The following is a 16,996-nucleotide window of genomic DNA, read 5'->3' as shown; positions in this document are numbered from 1 at the left end:
GGCAAGATCAGAAATAAGCAGGTGAGAGATGTAGCATATGCATTTTGTAGCGAAACAGAGTGAGGGTAGGCTTCTCTAAATAAGTGTGTTTTAAGAGAAAAGCAGAAAGGTTGGGAGAAAGTCAGACAGACTGTGAGAGAATTCCCTTACAAAGTCTTGAATGTGAGTATGTGAGGAGGTAATGAGAGAAGAGTTGAGGAGCAGGTCAGTAGAGGAGTGTAGTAAGTGGTTGGGTGAGTATCTAGAGATGAGTTCAGAGATGTGGGTGGGGCAGAGTTATGAAGTGCTTTGAATGTCAGGGTCATTAATTTGAATTTTATTCTGAAAGGTAGCGGAAGCCAGTGTAGGGATTGGCAGAGTGGCATGGCAGAGGAGTAGTGGTTGCTGAGGTGTATAAACCTGGTGGCAGTGTTCATTATGGACTATGCCCACCTTGAGATCAAAAGCAAAGCAGCTTCCAGTGGTCTTACATTCACCACTGAAAGGGCACCATTCTGCCTCATTTGTTGACCATTCCAATATTTATTTCTTTGACCTTCTTGTTTGCATTGAGCACAGCATTTTTCTTAACCTGGCCACCCATATAGTGCTCACACTGAGGTTCCCTGGAGAGGGAACCCCTGATATAGCCCCCATACCTGACACCTAGCAATCAATCACAGCAGGCACTTACAGGATCATGCTTTACCCATCTCTGTCTTTACTTACCCCCCATCCGCAGAACATCCCAGGATTCAGAATCAGTTCAGCAGGCACTTGGATTCGGCAGAATCAGAATCCTGTTAAAAAAGGCCAAATACCGTACCAAATCCTGGATTTGGTGCATCCCTATAATACATTGTATGTGGCACTCATAGTATGAGTGTCAGGCATTTTCATAAATGCCTCATTCTGTGCTTCTTTAAAAATTCTCTTAGAGGTGACAGAACATCAGCAAGAAGGCAGAATGAATTTTGTTAATTGCCCAGTCCCAAAAAGGTTTCTAACTAATTGTCAGGTGGTATTAGCCATTGCTGCATTTTTGTTTTGCTCAGGTATTAGGTCTTCCTCTGACAATTTGACTGCTTTGACCCGCTCAAACACTAACGTTTTAAGTGGGGAGAAGGGGGGGCACATCTGGGCTGCAGCATCAGTAAAGTCGCATCTTCCTTGTGGTGTGCTAAATGTTATTAGCAACAATATTATTTGCCAATACACTGATCTGGCATCTAGGACACAGAAATCCTTTGCTCCTGCAAGTCTTGTAGGCATTTGATAGTGCTCACCATTCAGTGGGCCCCTCAACTTTAACAATGACACCCACTTTTTGCATTCTGTCTCTTTGGAAAGTCTTTCCTTAAGAGCTACTGGGACCCTCTGAGGAGCATTTACAGTTGGACTGATTGTTTTATTCACCTGAAATTTGTACTCTCACGTACAGTCCTGCAGCAGGTCAGGTACCCGTGGGTTACCTGCAAAAAAACCTGTGGGTATGGGTTGGGTACGGGTTCCAAAAAATGGACCCGGGCAGGACTCTACCCTCTGGGAAAATGTCCAAGTCTGTGGAAGACATCTTTGTATTCATTAAGAATATTAGAACAGTTTTCATCAGGTGAATCTGCCACAGGTAATACCAACTAAATTAGCTTTGAACCTAATCCCACAGCAAGATTAACCATAGTCCTGACACTGTAAAATTGCAGGTTCTGTTTATTACATTTATAGGTACAGTCCAAAGTGCAAATACCTTCCGCATTAATTTGTTCTCCATCATAGCCATACAGCTTGTGACTGGTTGCATTTACTTGCGCCTCTGTGTCCAATTTGAACTGGTGAATGTTTGCTTCCTTCATTTCTACATTTCTATGGATAAAGGACATGAATCCTCATTTGAAATTACATCAATGTCCTACACATCTCCTGTTGTACACATTCTAGCAAAATTATTGTTTTTTTTTCTTTTTTACATTTGTGACACATCTGGCCTTTTGCAGGATCGATCTCCCATATCTGCTCCATTTATTTTGTGGGGTTTTATCTGCACTTTGATTTGTTTGTGACTGTTTGTTAGGGAGTGTGAATTTTGCTTACGGCATGTACTTTATCTGAGGCAGCCATTCGTTTTAGTTGTGCCTGAGTTCCATCATAAGATCTTGCCATATCAATTGTTTTTGTTTAGGTTAAGATCAACACATTGATTTATTGATACCTCTTGTACTTTTGGAGAACGTGTGCCAAATACAAGCCTGGCATGAATCATTTCATCAGCATCAGTGAATGCACAATCCCTGGCAAATAATTTCAGATCTGTGACAACTGTCCCATGTTCATTTGCATCTTGAACCCTTTTATAGAACTGATATCTTGCAAAGATTGGATTTGCTTTTGCGGTTACAAAATCACTGTATCTTTTATAATAAGCACTGAGCTATTTTCTCTTCCCTGCACACATCACCCCATGAGTTATATATGTCCCTTTCTTTTGCTCCAACCCATAAAAACAAATAACATGTATCTCCCTCTTCTTTTGCCTCAAGTGGACCCTTACAGGAGAACTTAACCCTTGACCCTCTCCGCCCCTACACTGCTCGCTTCACTGTCCCCGCTCCAAGCTCCCTGCCCACAGTATTTATCCTTTTTAGAAGTTTCCCTTCTGCTGACCTGCTATGAATTTGCAGAGTTGTGCAGCAGAGTTCAAAGGCGCCACCTCTGAACCTCTTCTGCAGAGCGGCGACACAGATCTTGAATGGCACACGCACAGTTGAACCTGTGTCCAGCAACTCTGGTTGTGCATGCTCAATAGATCCGTATTGGAAGAGGATTGGAAGACTCCGCTGCACAACTCTGTGAGCAGTGAAGGGGGTCAAGGGTTTAATTCTCCTTTAAAGATTAGCATTCTGTTTAAACCCATTACTTTCCTATGAGAGTTTTATGCTATCCCGATCCCAGGGATGCTGGTTGACTGCATACATTCTGATGCTATATTTTCTGACTAAACCCCCAAACTAATTAAAACCCCTACCCCCAACCTTCCCTGATCCCCCCCAGCACAGGTGTTAAAACCTGTAAATACCCCTAAGTCTTTAATTACCCATCGATGCAGAGTCAGCGCAGATGAGCTCACGGGGGCCATCTTCACCGATTCGGGAGTCTTCAGTAAGTAAGCGGCGTATAGGCGCATCCGCAGTTGTAGCAATATTCCGGTCCCGAACAACTGTGTATGCGCCGACAGCCACGGAAATTGCTGAAGGGACCTGAAGATTATCCTATTTCATCTGTTTGTAGTGACGCCTAGGAGTGTATTTATTAACACTGGAGACAAACATCACTGGTGATATTTTCCATAGCAAACATTTGCACAGTCACCTATAAGTTAGAAAACAAAAGCAAAGGTCTGATTGGTTGCTACGAGTAACATCACTGGCTAAATTTGTCTCCAATCTTAATAAATACACTCCCTAGTGTGTACAACATTATATTACACCTGTTATAACCCACAATTCCGTAGGATTCAAGTGATATATCAGTAAAACAATTGATCCTATGCTTGGGAATAATTCCGGGCTTTTTAGTGGTGGATCAACATGTATAGATCGTAGGCAAACTCCAGGTATAGTGGGATGTACATGAAAACAGGTCCTCTAGGGGGTGCTATTACCAGGTGTAAGAGAAGGACAGCCAGGTATCTGTTTGTTTGGGGTTAAGGTAAAAAATTCCACTCAACAGTAACTAATACAGATATGCAAATCAGATGCAATGTTAAAGGACCAGAAATAAAACCAGAAATATGTTCTTTTACATTTGAAGTCTGCAGTTGTTGATTGTGCACTTACAGATATTTCTTGGCAACATAATCCATTTTTCAGTTCAGTAAACAGCTGTAAAATACACTTGACTACTGTTATCTTCCTATGTACGAAATAAACCCATTGTATGATACAAAGCTTATCTGCTGAATAACCTGTGCCCTACTGCCATGTTCCAACTCAATGGCTGTCCCCATAGCTACACGGTAGAATATTTATACAAATGATAGTAGTTATTCTGAAGCAAACACCCCAGTTGTACAGTGCAGAACAACAGTACACTATATTTATCTGCAGATAATTCACTTTTATTTTTTGCGGTTACTTTTCTTTTGACTGCACCCATTCATGTACTTACCCTGCTTTGTACATACAGTACATTTAGTGGATGATTAACCTGTAATGCAGAAAGGTATCTCTTATAATCAATACATTGCATGGATAATTCAGTACTTAGTTGTTATACAGTCATGTCCAGTAGATGGCACCACCGTGTTCTGACACAGAGGAAAGGACACTGTATGTTGTGCAGAACAAAGGGACACAAAGTGATTAAATGGGAGAGGGTCAGATCATGAGTAAGTATTTACCTGAGAGTTTATTATACCTACTAAGGGTGGTGGCACACACTCCAATTCAGGATGATTAGTCGCCCATCGACTAATCTCCCCAAAATACCTTCCTGTCGGCTAGAATGTAAATTGCCGGTGGGATGGCACTCGGATCGATTCGGCTTTCCAAAGTCACCTGAATTTTCCTTGTGAGGCAACTTCGAGCGACTTTGGAAAACAAAGTGATCTGAGTACCATCCCGCCGACGATTCACATTCCAGCTAGCAGAAAGGCATTGCGGGGAGATTACTCACCCAAAGAAGAGGAGATTTGTCACTGGTCGACTAATCTCCCCACAATCGCTATGTGTGTCACCAGCCTAACACTATTCTGTCCCATTTTGGGTTGGATGTATGGGGCGGTAAAAGAATTCCAAACGCCTGAACTGCACCTGTCCCATGCCAGTGCCAGGACTACCAAGGGCAGGGATAAATGGCATGGTTAGTAGCCTTTAACAAAGTTCCAAGTGTGAGGAGTGAAAATGTGCATCAGACAAGTAAAAGAAATTATATTCCTCGTAAGGTTTCCAGTTATACCAGCACCACAGCATCTGCCCCCAATATTAGAAGTATATAAACTTTTCTCCACTCATACGGCCTGGCAATTATAGGCCAGTAAGTTTGACATCTGTGGTGGGCAAATGAATTGAAGGCTTGTGAAGGGATCACATTCAAAATTTTGTCCTAGTCTGGTCACGTTTCTGCCCCTCTCAAGATATTCGGCGTCATGTCGCAGGCGTCCAGTGTCACGCTCAGCGTCTTGACGCAGGTGTTCAATCTCACGCTCTGTGTCATGTCGCCGGCACATTTTCTTTGCATGCGCAAAAAGGACGCTTAAAAGGAGAACCCGACTCCATTGCAAAGTGATCATCACTCCTGTGAGACACTAAGCGTTATTTCTGATTGATTATTCTGTGTTTTTAACTTGGCCTGTTTTCCTGGATCTCATAGTACCCACCTGCATAAAGCAGTATCTTGATTACATCCAGGATAAAATAATAAACCTGTTAGAAGAAAATAGTAGTAAAATAATAAAATGGCTGTCTTAACCTCCAAGTAGGACAGAAGAAAAAAACTGAGGGGGAACAGGAGGAGCAAGATGTTATATCAGCAGGGTGGAGTCGAGAATATTTTGTTTCTTCTGTCCTGCCTCCGGAGGTGGATACTTAACCCCATAGTGGTCTGCACTGACAGGAAAGGCAGTTCTAGAGAAATACCTAGTGTATCATTCTTGCTACAGCACTGTAAAATGTAAGACTTTTTTTTCTACCTACAATTCTTAGGTAGGTTATGAAAAAAGCCCAATGCTGTTTCTAGCCCTTTAACCTACATACCTGAAGGGCCACTCCACTGTCTGCCACCCGTGTGCCTTCCCAGAAGCTGACATTCTTGTTCCTTCCTGCCATTTGGAATGGTGTCTGTTACTCAGAGAGTGTGTGAGGACATTTCTATGGGTATCCATGCCTTGTGGGCACAAACACTGCCAAGGCTGCATTCGGATTAGCAGCAGCAGATATGATCCGTCCTGCCCTGAATGTAGGCGAAGATATAGGAGAGCACAGGGTGGAGCAGCTAAATTAGGCTTCTGAGAACAAGACAGAGAAACTGAGGAATGTTCTGGAGAAACTGAGCCCAGGGAGAGACAGAGAGAAACCCAGAGGCTGCAAGAGAAGTGGCAGGAAAAAGAAGCCAGTGAGACAGATACTGCCCTGTTTAGTGGCCTAGAGGAATAAACTTTTCTTATAGACTACGGGGAAAGGCAGGGGGCAGCATGAATAGTTTCTCACTGTGAATTTATCAATATTATTATGGCAGATTCCCTTACACGCAAATCTTCTCTTTCCCTTGAGGCACAGCAGGAAAGTGCTGGGAGGTTTCTTGATCACTGTGGAGAATATAATGCTGCTTTATTTTCCCACTCTAAAGACACCAAAGTAAATTACTCTTCTCTGAGAATCTCAGCAGGAAATAATGAAATAATGTATTTTCTACATTTTAAATTCAAAACTGAAATGTCAAATTTTTCTAAACGATGTATTTTCTAACGACAGGTAAAGTCACACGGGCACAACCTTTCTATATACAGATGTGTATAAAACCTCTATTATAGTACAGGTATGGGATCCGTCATGCAGAAAGTTCCAAATTAGGGAAAGCCGTCTCCTATAGACTCCATTATAATTAAATAATACAAATTTTTAAAATGGTTTCAATTTTTCTCTATAATAATAAAACAGTAGCTTGTACTTAATCCAAACTAAGATATAATTAATCCTTATTGAAAGCAAAACCAGTCTATTGGGTTTATTTAATGTTAACATGAGCAGTATTTAGGAGCCAGGCTAAAAACATGTTGGAATGATACCATTGGGAGGAACTTTTAACTGCTAAGGAATTTAGTTGGAGGGTCCCCGCGTATGTGTCCTATATGAAAGTACAGCCAAGTACCCTAAAGATAAGATGGTGCCAATTGTCTGACCAGTAAGCAAGTGACCAGCATCATTCATATGGATGGCATTGCAGGCATTAAACCTTCTTTTGTGTATGGAAGGGCATCCAACATGAAGGAAATGGTGGATTCATTATTAACCAACACAGATGGAGCCACAAAGTGGCTTATGTTTGGTACAATGCTATATTAATGGGATACTGTCATGGGAAAATTTTTTTTTTTTTTTAAATGAATCAGTTAATAGTGCTGCTCCAGCAGAATTCTGCACTGAAATCCATTTCTCAAAAGAGCAAACAGATTTTTTTATATTCAATTTTGAAATCTGACATGGGGCTAGACATATTGTCAATTTCCCAGCTGCCCCAAGTCACGTGACTTGTGCTCTGATAAACTTCAATCACTCTTTACTGCAAGTTGGAGTGATATCACCCCCCTCCCTTTTTCCCCCCAGCAGCCAAACAAAAGAACAATGGGAAGGTAACCAGATAGCAGCTCCCTAACACAGGATAACAGCTGCCTGGTAGATCTAAGAACAACACTCAATAGTAAAAACCCATGTCCCACTGAGACACATTCAGTTACATTGAGAAGGAAAAACAGCAGCCTGCCAGAAAGCATTTCTCTCCTAAAGTACAGGCACATGTCACATGACCAGGGGCAGCTGGGAAATTGACAAAATGTCTAGCCCCATGTCAGATTTCAAAATTGAATATAAAAAAATCTGTTTGCTCTTTTGAGAAATGGATTTCAGTGCAGAATTCTGCCTGAGTAGCACTATTAACTGATGCATTTTGAAAAAAACATGTTTTCCGATGACAGGATCCCTTTAAGGGTTTGTTTCAGCTGTTAATTTAAACACGTTTTTTTTGTACAGAGACAAAAAAGAGGGATCATTAGCACCTCCCTTACAGTACATATATAATGCAAGTCGAGGAGACTAGGGCTAGAGAAAAGCAGTTTATTGGAGAGTCCAGTATGTGTGGGGTGCATGCTGCCTACACAGTGGGGACCTGCCACAAAGAAGGTGAAGAGGAGACAACTGCACCCCATGACAAGGATGGGTATGAAAGACCAACACATTTACCCACAGCAACACTAGCAGTGCACAGCCAGTCTACCCTGAAAGAGTTAACAGCAAGCTTTCCATTAGGGGCCCCTGGCACCAACACAAATAGGGTCACCACCCCTTAGCCAGGAAGCCAGGTAACAGCGTTACTCCAATTTGCCACAGGGCTGATATATTGCTGGTTGTGAGTGGTCAATGTTCTGGTAAGGAAAGTCCATCTACCCCCAAATATCCATCCAATGTGTTTGTGCCTGGAAACACTGTGGCCCCCAAAGGAAAGGGGTGATGGGGGCAAGAAACAGACTAGCAAGAGGCAGAGTGTGGGGAAGGGGGCACAGGGGAGGGAGGTCAGGATGTGTCCAGTCTGTGTACTGCACTCTCTGCACCGGTAACCATCTGGGCAGGAACCTCAGCACCTAAAAAAAGGGGGGGGGGGAGCATGGTTAGTGGAACCAACAGATAATCAACTGAAAGAAAATAAATCCAATTGCACACAGAACTGCTGCAAGCAAGTAAAACCTCACTCACTTAATGCAAAAGTGCAAAGTTTCAGGGGCACAAGCCCTAAAACGTTGCAGTTCCGCAATAAATGGGCACGGTTCCACTTTGCTTGCAGCAGTTCCGTGTGCCATTGGATGTTTGGTGCTCAATGGTAGAGGTTCTGCAACCTCAAATCACAATTGAAAGACAAGACATCTCTTTCCTAAGGAGGCCCGGGTGTGCGAGAGCCTGTTGTGTTGCACCAACAGATAATCAGACAGACAGAGGGAGGGACAGAGACAGGGGAGAACAGAGAAGGGACAAGGAGAGATGGCGGAGTCAAAAGAAAGGGAAGAACTGAGATGGGACATGAGAGATAAGGGACCAAAACAGCAAATGGTAAGTGAGGGAGATCAGGGAGAGACAGGAGGGAGTAATAAAAAGACAGTTGGAGCAAGTGACATATGAGAGACACTTTCAGGTAAGAAAAACCAGCATTCAAAAAAAAACAACAAAAAAAACATATAAAGCCCCAGTTACTGGGAACCCACTTACCACTATGAGGGCTGCTCACTCCAGCCTCAGTAGCTCCACATCAAAGGTCAGGGTGGCGTTGGGGGGAATAATGCCAGGGTGTCCTGTTGCCCCGTATGCAAAGTCAGGAGAGCAGGTGAGTCGTGCCCTCTGCCCCACACTCATCTGTCAGGATAAAACACACACTAATGTCTGGATGAGCCACACACCCACCTACCCCACAGCTCAACACGAGAGGGGAGGGCAGTAAGACATGTACCGGAGAGTTGGGGTAAGAAATAGAGACAGGCTATGGGATCCCATTACTAGGGTGTCAGGGCTACACTTACAAATTACTGAGGACCCAACTGTCTAACGCTGTATATAAGGCATCTAATGTATTAGAAATTGTACTTTAACAAACTGCCCAATATTATGGGGCTAAATGCCCTTTGCCAGAGCTAATTATGGGAATCACTAATCAGACGACAGTTACATAGAGCCAACATACCTGTGCCACGCCCTCCTCCCAGCCACGGATCACTTCGCACCGTCCAATTATGAACTTGAAAGGCTTGTTCCTGTCCCTTGACGAATCAAACTTCTTTCCGTTCTCCAGCGACCCTGGGGGGGGGTGGGGATAGGATGGTAAAAATTCCTGCACTGCCACTCTTTTCACCCTCCAGCAACAGTGGGTAAAACTAGTGTAAATAGACTCAAACTACCACCCCTTGCATGTTCCAGCAACCCTGAGGAGAATAGGAGGGTTAATATGCCTGAACTGTCACCCCCTGCTCCATCCAGAAACCCTGGAGGGGGGAATAAGAAACAAATGGGCTTCGACTGTCACCTATTGAACCCTCTAGCAACCCTGTGGTGAATACAAGTGTTAATATCCCTAAACTGCCATCCTGGGATTAATATATTTAGACTGCATCCCCCTCCACTTTACGCATCCAAAATGGTTGAAAACCACTGAACTGCCCCCTCCTTACATCTGAAAAGGTTCAATAAGCTTGAACTGCCACCCCTTAGCCCTCCAAAGTGTTGTTACCCCCTTAAACCTACCCAAACCTGCAATACAGACTTATTTTCAGAACGGACTAAAATGGCCCCACTATGACACTGAAGATGAGGCAGAGAGAAAGGCAGGTCTGTAAGGGCAAATGATCAATAATCTTGCAGCCTCTGTTCATATGGATCTGGTAGTGACCAGGATTCTAGGGCCCTAAGCATGAGGGAGAGGTGGTCCCAGGGCAGGGACCCAGCTAGTGTTGCCACCTTTTCTGGAAAAAAAATACCGGCCTTCCTATATATTTATCTTTTTTTCCCTAATAATAACATTGGGATCAACCATCATTTTTACTGGCCAGGTGGCAACCATAGACCCAGCACAGATTAACACACAGCCCAAGCATAGGACAGGATCCAGATAGCAGTAAAAGGAGTCACATCCTGAGCCAAAGGGTCAACGCCCACAGTTCCACCCCCCATTGCAGTTACACTTGGGAGAGAGAGAAAAGCCTGGGTCTCTCCAGCAGTGTAAAGCCTTTTCCTACTCTATTCCTATCGCTCGCAGCTTAACAACAACGTTACTAGGGAGCTTCCCTCCTGCCTCCTTTCCAAGGGCTTATCAGCATCTACAGAGAGCAGGGGCCACAGAGGCCACCAGAGAATGACAAACAATAGTCTCAGGCAGCTCATGAATATGTATTATCTAAATGGTAGACAGCGGAGGGCGGGGCTTGGTTCAAACAAAGAGAAAGAGAGAGCAGTGAACTGTTTCACCGACAGCTATGGGCACATATACTGAAGGCTGCGGCTGTTGTCAGTCTGTGTATTATTGCAAGCTGAGAGAAGCGGATCTGCCCCATTGATTTGAATGTGATCAGCCGGTGTGCGCTCTCACATCTCAGCATGGAGATGCCTCCTTCCTCGTATTTAGGTTGACTTCAGCTCCACAGTGTATGACCGCACACGGGCTGATCAGATTCGAATCAATGGGGCAGATCCGCTTCTCTCAGCTTGCAGTAATACACAGACTGACAACAGCCTTCAGTATATGTGCCACTAGCCTAAAGGAGGGAGGGGAAGATACACATGGTCAGTGGTTTTCTCTCTTATTACAAGAGAAAGCTGATAAGCCTCACAGTGGGGAAATCCATCTTAATGTTCCTGCTCCCAGAATCAGCCTTTACACACTCAGTGGAACAATACGCCCTAATGTTCTTACCCGTAGACTCAGCACTTACCCACATAATGTACCACCACAGTCTGGCCCTTCTTTGGAAACGTGCGCCCTGTGGGACAGAGGGAAGAGTTATTCTCAGGGATATTATTACCCATATACCCTCCCCCAACCTGCCCAGACCTGTGCCGCCCAAACCACCTTTCCCTTTTTCCCTTAAGGCCCAGGCGCTAACGCCCCATACCCAGCTATGTGCCCCGTGACTGCCCGATCCCCGCAATCCTTTTATACCCGGCACATACCGTCCCCCTCGGTAATGGTTTCTACTTGCACTCCCATCCCGTCTCGGTCCCGTTACTCTAACACGGAGATCACCAGCCGCAACACACACTGAGCACGCAAAGCGCCCTGACGTCATTGTATTCGTACAGTTCTCTGATTGGTTTTAGGGTACGATACGTCATATCCGCCCCACCCCGCCTTTGTGTTGGGCCTGGAAGCAGGGTAGCTGCTAGTTCCAAGTTGATAACAGGCCGTGGATGACGTCACGCACACGCGAACGTCTCGGGGAACGCCTCCGTCACGTGACATTCGGCGCCTTCTTCAATGGTGGTCAATCGGGGATTGCCTGGAGAAGAACCCTGCCACAGTGCTCCACTGAATGAGTATGTGGTTGAGCTGGGCAGCATTAGGTTTTTTCTTGGGGCAGGATTTTACTCCGGTTTTTCCCTTACTGTAATATCGGGGCGCTTGTGAAATATGGGGGCGTTTACTATTCAGTGGAGGCTGCTAATCTTTTAAATACTTGGTGGCTTGTTGTGCTCTTAATATTAGGGGGTGATTACAGCCAGCTTCTATGTGACGTGTATTTAGATTTTGGGTGGTTGTGCTGATGAGTTTTGAGGGTTTTTTTTAAGGGAGGGTGTTGACTTTTTTGTGTACTTCCTACCTGCCCTCTGCCCCCTCTGTGTTACATGCCCTGCCTGCCCTCTGCCCCCTCTGTGTCTTTTCTCTTTTCATGGGTTATAGGTTGCAAAAGGACACAATTTTTTTTGGGCACCCTGCTTCCCCCCTACTTTTCATAATATATATAGCACACTGGACAGATGCGTAGGGCAATAAAACATCTCTATTTGCAGTTATTAAGGTTCCCTGTGCTTGTGTAGTTTTATGTATTTGCTGTAACGTATGCAACTAGGAAATAGACGCTTCATTTAGAAAACACTAGATCCTAATGGATAATCGTATCCCTGCTGCTAAGCAAAGATGTATGTAAGCAACATACAAAATACACTAGATTCTAGTGTCTTATAATATACCAGTAGATTGGAGCAGAGAACCCACTAAGAGCATATCATATTATGTTTCCCACTAGGAAATAGACTCTCTGTGTAAAATACATTAAATCCTAGTTGCTGACATTATTCTATAAGAACCATGATATACTATATAGAGTGAAAGGGAGAGTATACCTTTAAAATAAATAAGCTAAATCATATCCACAAGTCCTTCCAAACACTAAAAATAAGTGGGATGTATTTTACATGCACTATATTGTCTAGTTTCTATTCATTTTCCAACTAGAAAATTGTTCCATTAGCAACTTGGAACTAGCTGTGTCTGACTGGATTGTCTAGTTTCTATTACTGTACCTTTGCCCACTAGGATTTAGCCCAACTATAGTGAAAGATCTATTTCCTAATCTGTAAAGTAGCTTTGTACCATTAGCAACTTGGAACTAGCTATGTCTGACTGAATTGTCTAGTTTCTATAACTGTACCTTTTCCCACTAGGATTTAGCCCAGCCACACTGAAAGATCTATTTCCTAATCTGTAAAGATCCTCTGTACCATTAGCAACTTGGATCTAGACGCTGTTGTAAGCTCATTTTAAAAATCTCGGCTGTCAATCAAATATTGTCTGCCCCTCCTCTATGCCAATGGCATAGAGGCGGGGCAGACAATTACTTTCACTTTCCATTCAGCACTTCCTAGATGTCACAGCTCTCCACACATTCCCCCGTTCTCTTTACTGGTTAATTGTGTAGCCAGGGCATGGAAATGAACATCGGGTCCCCCATTCTGGTGCACAAACAAGATTCTGAGATGATGCAAGGCTTGCCTTAGTAACAGTGTCCACAAAATGGCTCCTGCCTGCTTGTTATAATTATGAATTCCCAGACTGAAGGAAACAAGATTCAAATAATTTATATAGTGTAATTAAAGTTCATTTTGCTTGACTAATGTGATAAAATAGGATTTTGAATAATTTTTTTGGGTGACGGGTCCCCTTTAAGTTCTATGTGGTAAGAGACACAGTGGGAAGGAGGTCCCTGCCCCATAGAGCTTACAGTGTAAGTGGGTGGGTAGCTAACTTACAGGCACAAATTGGAGATAAAAAAGTGCACAAGGTAAAGGCATTGTCCAGTAGGTATAGGACTAGGCTAATGTTCTAGTGCTCCAAAAGGTAGACTCTTAGTTTTTTTTCTTGAAGAAATTGAGAGAGCACTCCTTACTGAGCAATTCAGGGATGGAATTATCTTTCTGCCAGGTGGCAACTCAATATGTCACAAAACAAATAACTCTCCACTAAACAGTCTTCATGACTCCCATCTCTCTCCCCTCCAATCAATCTTAAACTCCACTATTCAGAGGTAAGGAGCAGCGAGGTAGAAAGGTTTCAGGCGAGAGGTGGATGGTGTGAAAAGAAGCTGGCTCTGAGAGGAACAGAGGAGTGAAAGGTTTTGAATGTTAGCAGAAGGGTTTTTATATGCAGCCATACTAAGGATTTTAGTTGGGTTTGAACAGGTTACCTTTTAGGAGAGAACAGAAGTATCCTGATAGTGGAGCAAAGTATGTCCTGGAAATAAGGGTAGGTGGGATGTTTGAGAGGGAATTTTTCTTTCTTAAAATCAACGTCATATAAATACAGAAACACAAAACCAATTTTAACATTTAGGGGCAGATTTATCGAAATGTGCAGTTAGAACTCACCACAGAAAAACAAACCCACTTTTTATTAATTCCTATGGGATTTTTAAAAGCATATTTATCAAATGATGAACTCAACATTGATAAATACGATTCTAAAAATCCCACAGGAATGAATAGAAAGTGGGTTAGTTTTTCTGTGGTGAGTTCTAATCCCACACTTTGATAAATCTGCCCCTTAGATTTCCCTTTGAGGTTTTTACTTCCTCTGCCTTAATAAAGAGGATTTCCCTTATCACAGCATTGGCAGCATATTCAATGGAATCTACATCTCGTCATGTCGATTTCTAACAACTTACGGTGAATGCCACAAATAATGATAACTGATTACCCCCCTCACTCCCTCCTCATAGAAACATTACTCCGTTTCCTACTGACTTGCTCATAAAAAAACTTTTGTTATTGGACAGTCAAGTGTTTTTGATTGGGAAGTGTTGCCTGCACTAAAATTAGGGTTAGGTATATAGGATATTTATCATGTGTGGGGGTAGAGAAAGCTGAGAGGAGTGTTGAATGTACTAGGGTTAAGGGCATTTATCATTATGAAGAACATGGCTTTCATTATCCTAATAATTACAGTAGCTGAGTAGTAGTTATCCAGAGTTATTGGGACCTGGGGTTTTCCGGATAACGGAGCTTTCCGTAATTTGGATCTTCCTGCCTTAAATCTACTAGAAATTCATTTAAACATTAAATAAACCCAATAGGCTGGTTTTGCTTCCAATAAGGATTAATTATATCTTAGTTTGAATCAAGTACAAGGTACTGTTTTATTATTACAGAGAAAAAGGAAATCATTTTTAAAAATTTAGATTATTTGGATAAAATGGAGTCTATGGGAGACAGCCATTCCATAATTCGGAGCTTTCTGGATATCGGGTTTCCGGATAAGGGTTCCTATACCTGTAATACATATGTTATAATTTTTCTAATGTCCTTATAATACACAAAAGCCATAAATATATTGTAAATTATATCCTTATAAACGGTGAGTTCTGATGTTATTAGTTATAAACGGTGAGTTCTGATGTCATTTATTTTGCATGATACGGCAAAGGATTCGCTGGCACACGGGTAATGCTGGCAGGGTGATACCCTTGCTTTAAATTTATTTAATGCAGCATTAAATAAATACATTTAAAGCATAGGTATCACCCTGCCAGCATTACCAGTCTGCCAGTGAATCCTTTGCCGTATACATTGTATAGGTGGCCGATACCTATCTCACCGTGCACCGGGGCTTCGCATTTGGAGGACCATGGTGTGCGTTTGTATTGAACTTTTCCATTTCTTTCACATGACTCACTGAAACTTGTGTATTATAATAAATAAAGTATCAGATACAAAAACTAGGTGATCCTTTTAAACTTAATTTAAACCCACGGCGGAGGCAGAGGTCTGACCTGAGTCAGTGATTTCAATTAATTCTATAAACAAGAGAAAAAGAACCCCAATTGCCTCCCACTCGTACAGCAGTTCCTCAAATGTTAAACTACCTATAAAGTATTTTGTGATTGCTAAAGGCAATCACTAACCAATAAAATTAATAATGTGCTTGGTTTAAACAAAATAAGATTACAATAAAGTGCTAGTGCTATAAGAATTTATTCTATTGATTATACTTTAACTTAAAAGTTAATAAATACTTGATACAATTAATACTCCGCACATCAAGTATTTATTAACTTTTAAGTTAAAGTATAATCAATAGAATAAATTCTTATAGCACTTGCACTTTATTGTAATCTTGTTTTGTTTAAACCAAGCACATTATTAATTTTATTGGTTAGTGATTGCCTTTAGCAATCACAAAATACTTTATAGGTAGTTTAACATTTGAGGAACTGCTGTACGAGTGGGAGGCAATTGGGTTCTTTTTCTCTTGTTTATAGAATAAATAAAGTATCCTCAGTTGCAAAATATAAGGATATTAGAAGTTACCTTGGAGTTCCCTGACCTTCGGCCTCGTGTTTTTATATGGTCATGAAACTCCTCGGTAACTTATAATATCCTTATATTTTTAGGGATGCACCAAATCCACTAATTTGGATTTGGCGGAACCGCCGAATCCTTCATGAAAGATTCGGCCGAACCCCCGAATCTTTCATGAAAGATTCGGCCGAATCCTAACTTGCATATGCAAATTAGGGGTGGGAAGGGGAAAACATTTTTTACTTCCTTGTTTTGGGGCAAAAAATCACACAATTTCTGCCCGCCCCTAATTTGCATATGCAAATTCGGGTTCGGCCAGGCAGAAGGATTCAGCCGAATCCTGCTGAAAAAGGCAGAATCCTGGCCGAATCCTGGATTCGGTGCATCCCTATATATTTTACAAGAGGGGGTACTTTATTTAGTGATCCTTCTGCCCGGCCGAACCGAATCCTAATTTGCATATGCAAATCAGGAGTGGGGAGGGAAATCCAGTGACTTTTTGTCACAAAACAAGGAAGTAAAAAATGTTTTCTCCTTAGTCTGCTTGGGGGACACAGGAACAATGGGGTACAGCTCGCACCACTAGGAGGCAGGACACAACAAAAAACAAACTAATCCCTCCTCCTCCTGCTATACCCCAGCTCCTGGGTGGAGCCAGGCCAGTTTCGTTGTGCCCTCAGGAGGTTAGGACATAGATCTCCTATCAGGAGTTAGATTTTATTTTTTATTCTTCTATTACATTCCTTTCCTGCAAGAAGGGCTATCCATAGGGCTATCCTTGGGATCCCTAAAATCCCAGATCTCGGCTCTGTCTATATTGTTCCAGAGACGATTAGCCTTACATTCCGATGTCAGAACCTTCTTACAGGGGTTGGCCCATGTTCGGCCTCCCGTCCGGTCTCCTGTACCGACTTGGGATCTCTCTCTAGTACTACGATCTCTACAACGATCTCCCTTCAAACCTTTGTCTTCCATTCCTA

General features: G+C 42.6%; 2 protein-coding genes and 1 long non-coding RNA gene across 8 annotated transcripts in view; 2 read left to right on the top strand and 1 right to left on the bottom strand.

Moving 5' to 3' along the window:
• LOC108701997 (traf2 and NCK-interacting protein kinase) overlaps positions 1–16,996 on the top strand; it is a 1,005,599-nt gene that overhangs the window by 369,002 nt on the left and 619,601 nt on the right. The window lies entirely within an intron of this gene.
• On the bottom strand, positions 7,792–11,561 carry fkbp1a.L (FKBP prolyl isomerase 1A L homeolog). 2 transcript variants are annotated; one of them, XM_018233997.2, is made up of 5 exons: positions 11,397–11,561; positions 11,159–11,206; positions 9,418–9,530; positions 8,949–9,092; positions 7,792–8,329 (listed from the first exon to the last, which is right to left on the bottom strand). In XM_018233997.2, the coding sequence occupies exons 1-4, from the start codon at positions 11,431–11,433 to the stop codon at positions 8,964–8,966; spliced, it is 327 nt and encodes a 108-aa protein (XP_018089486.1). In that variant the 5' UTR covers positions 11,434–11,561; the 3' UTR covers positions 7,792–8,329; positions 8,949–8,963.
• LOC108700957 overlaps positions 11,666–16,996 on the top strand; it is a 34,024-nt gene continuing 28,693 nt past the window's right edge. For 2 of the 5 annotated variants that reach the window (XR_005964255.1, XR_005964254.1), the window contains exon 1: positions 11,670–11,759. This is a non-coding gene — a long non-coding RNA (uncharacterized LOC108700957). Of the gene's footprint in view, positions 11,760–16,996 lie in introns of all 5 variants that reach the window. The other 3 variants (XR_005964257.1, XR_005964256.1, XR_005964258.1) reach the window with 3 other exon arrangements.

The sequence above is a fragment of the Xenopus laevis genome, chromosome 9_10L (genome assembly GCF_017654675.1).
Source record: "Xenopus laevis strain J_2021 chromosome 9_10L, Xenopus_laevis_v10.1, whole genome shotgun sequence".
NCBI lineage: Eukaryota > Metazoa > Chordata > Amphibia > Anura > Pipidae > Xenopus > Xenopus laevis.
Note: the sequence above shows the minus strand (reverse complement) of the source record. Positions and strands in the feature narration are given on the sequence as shown.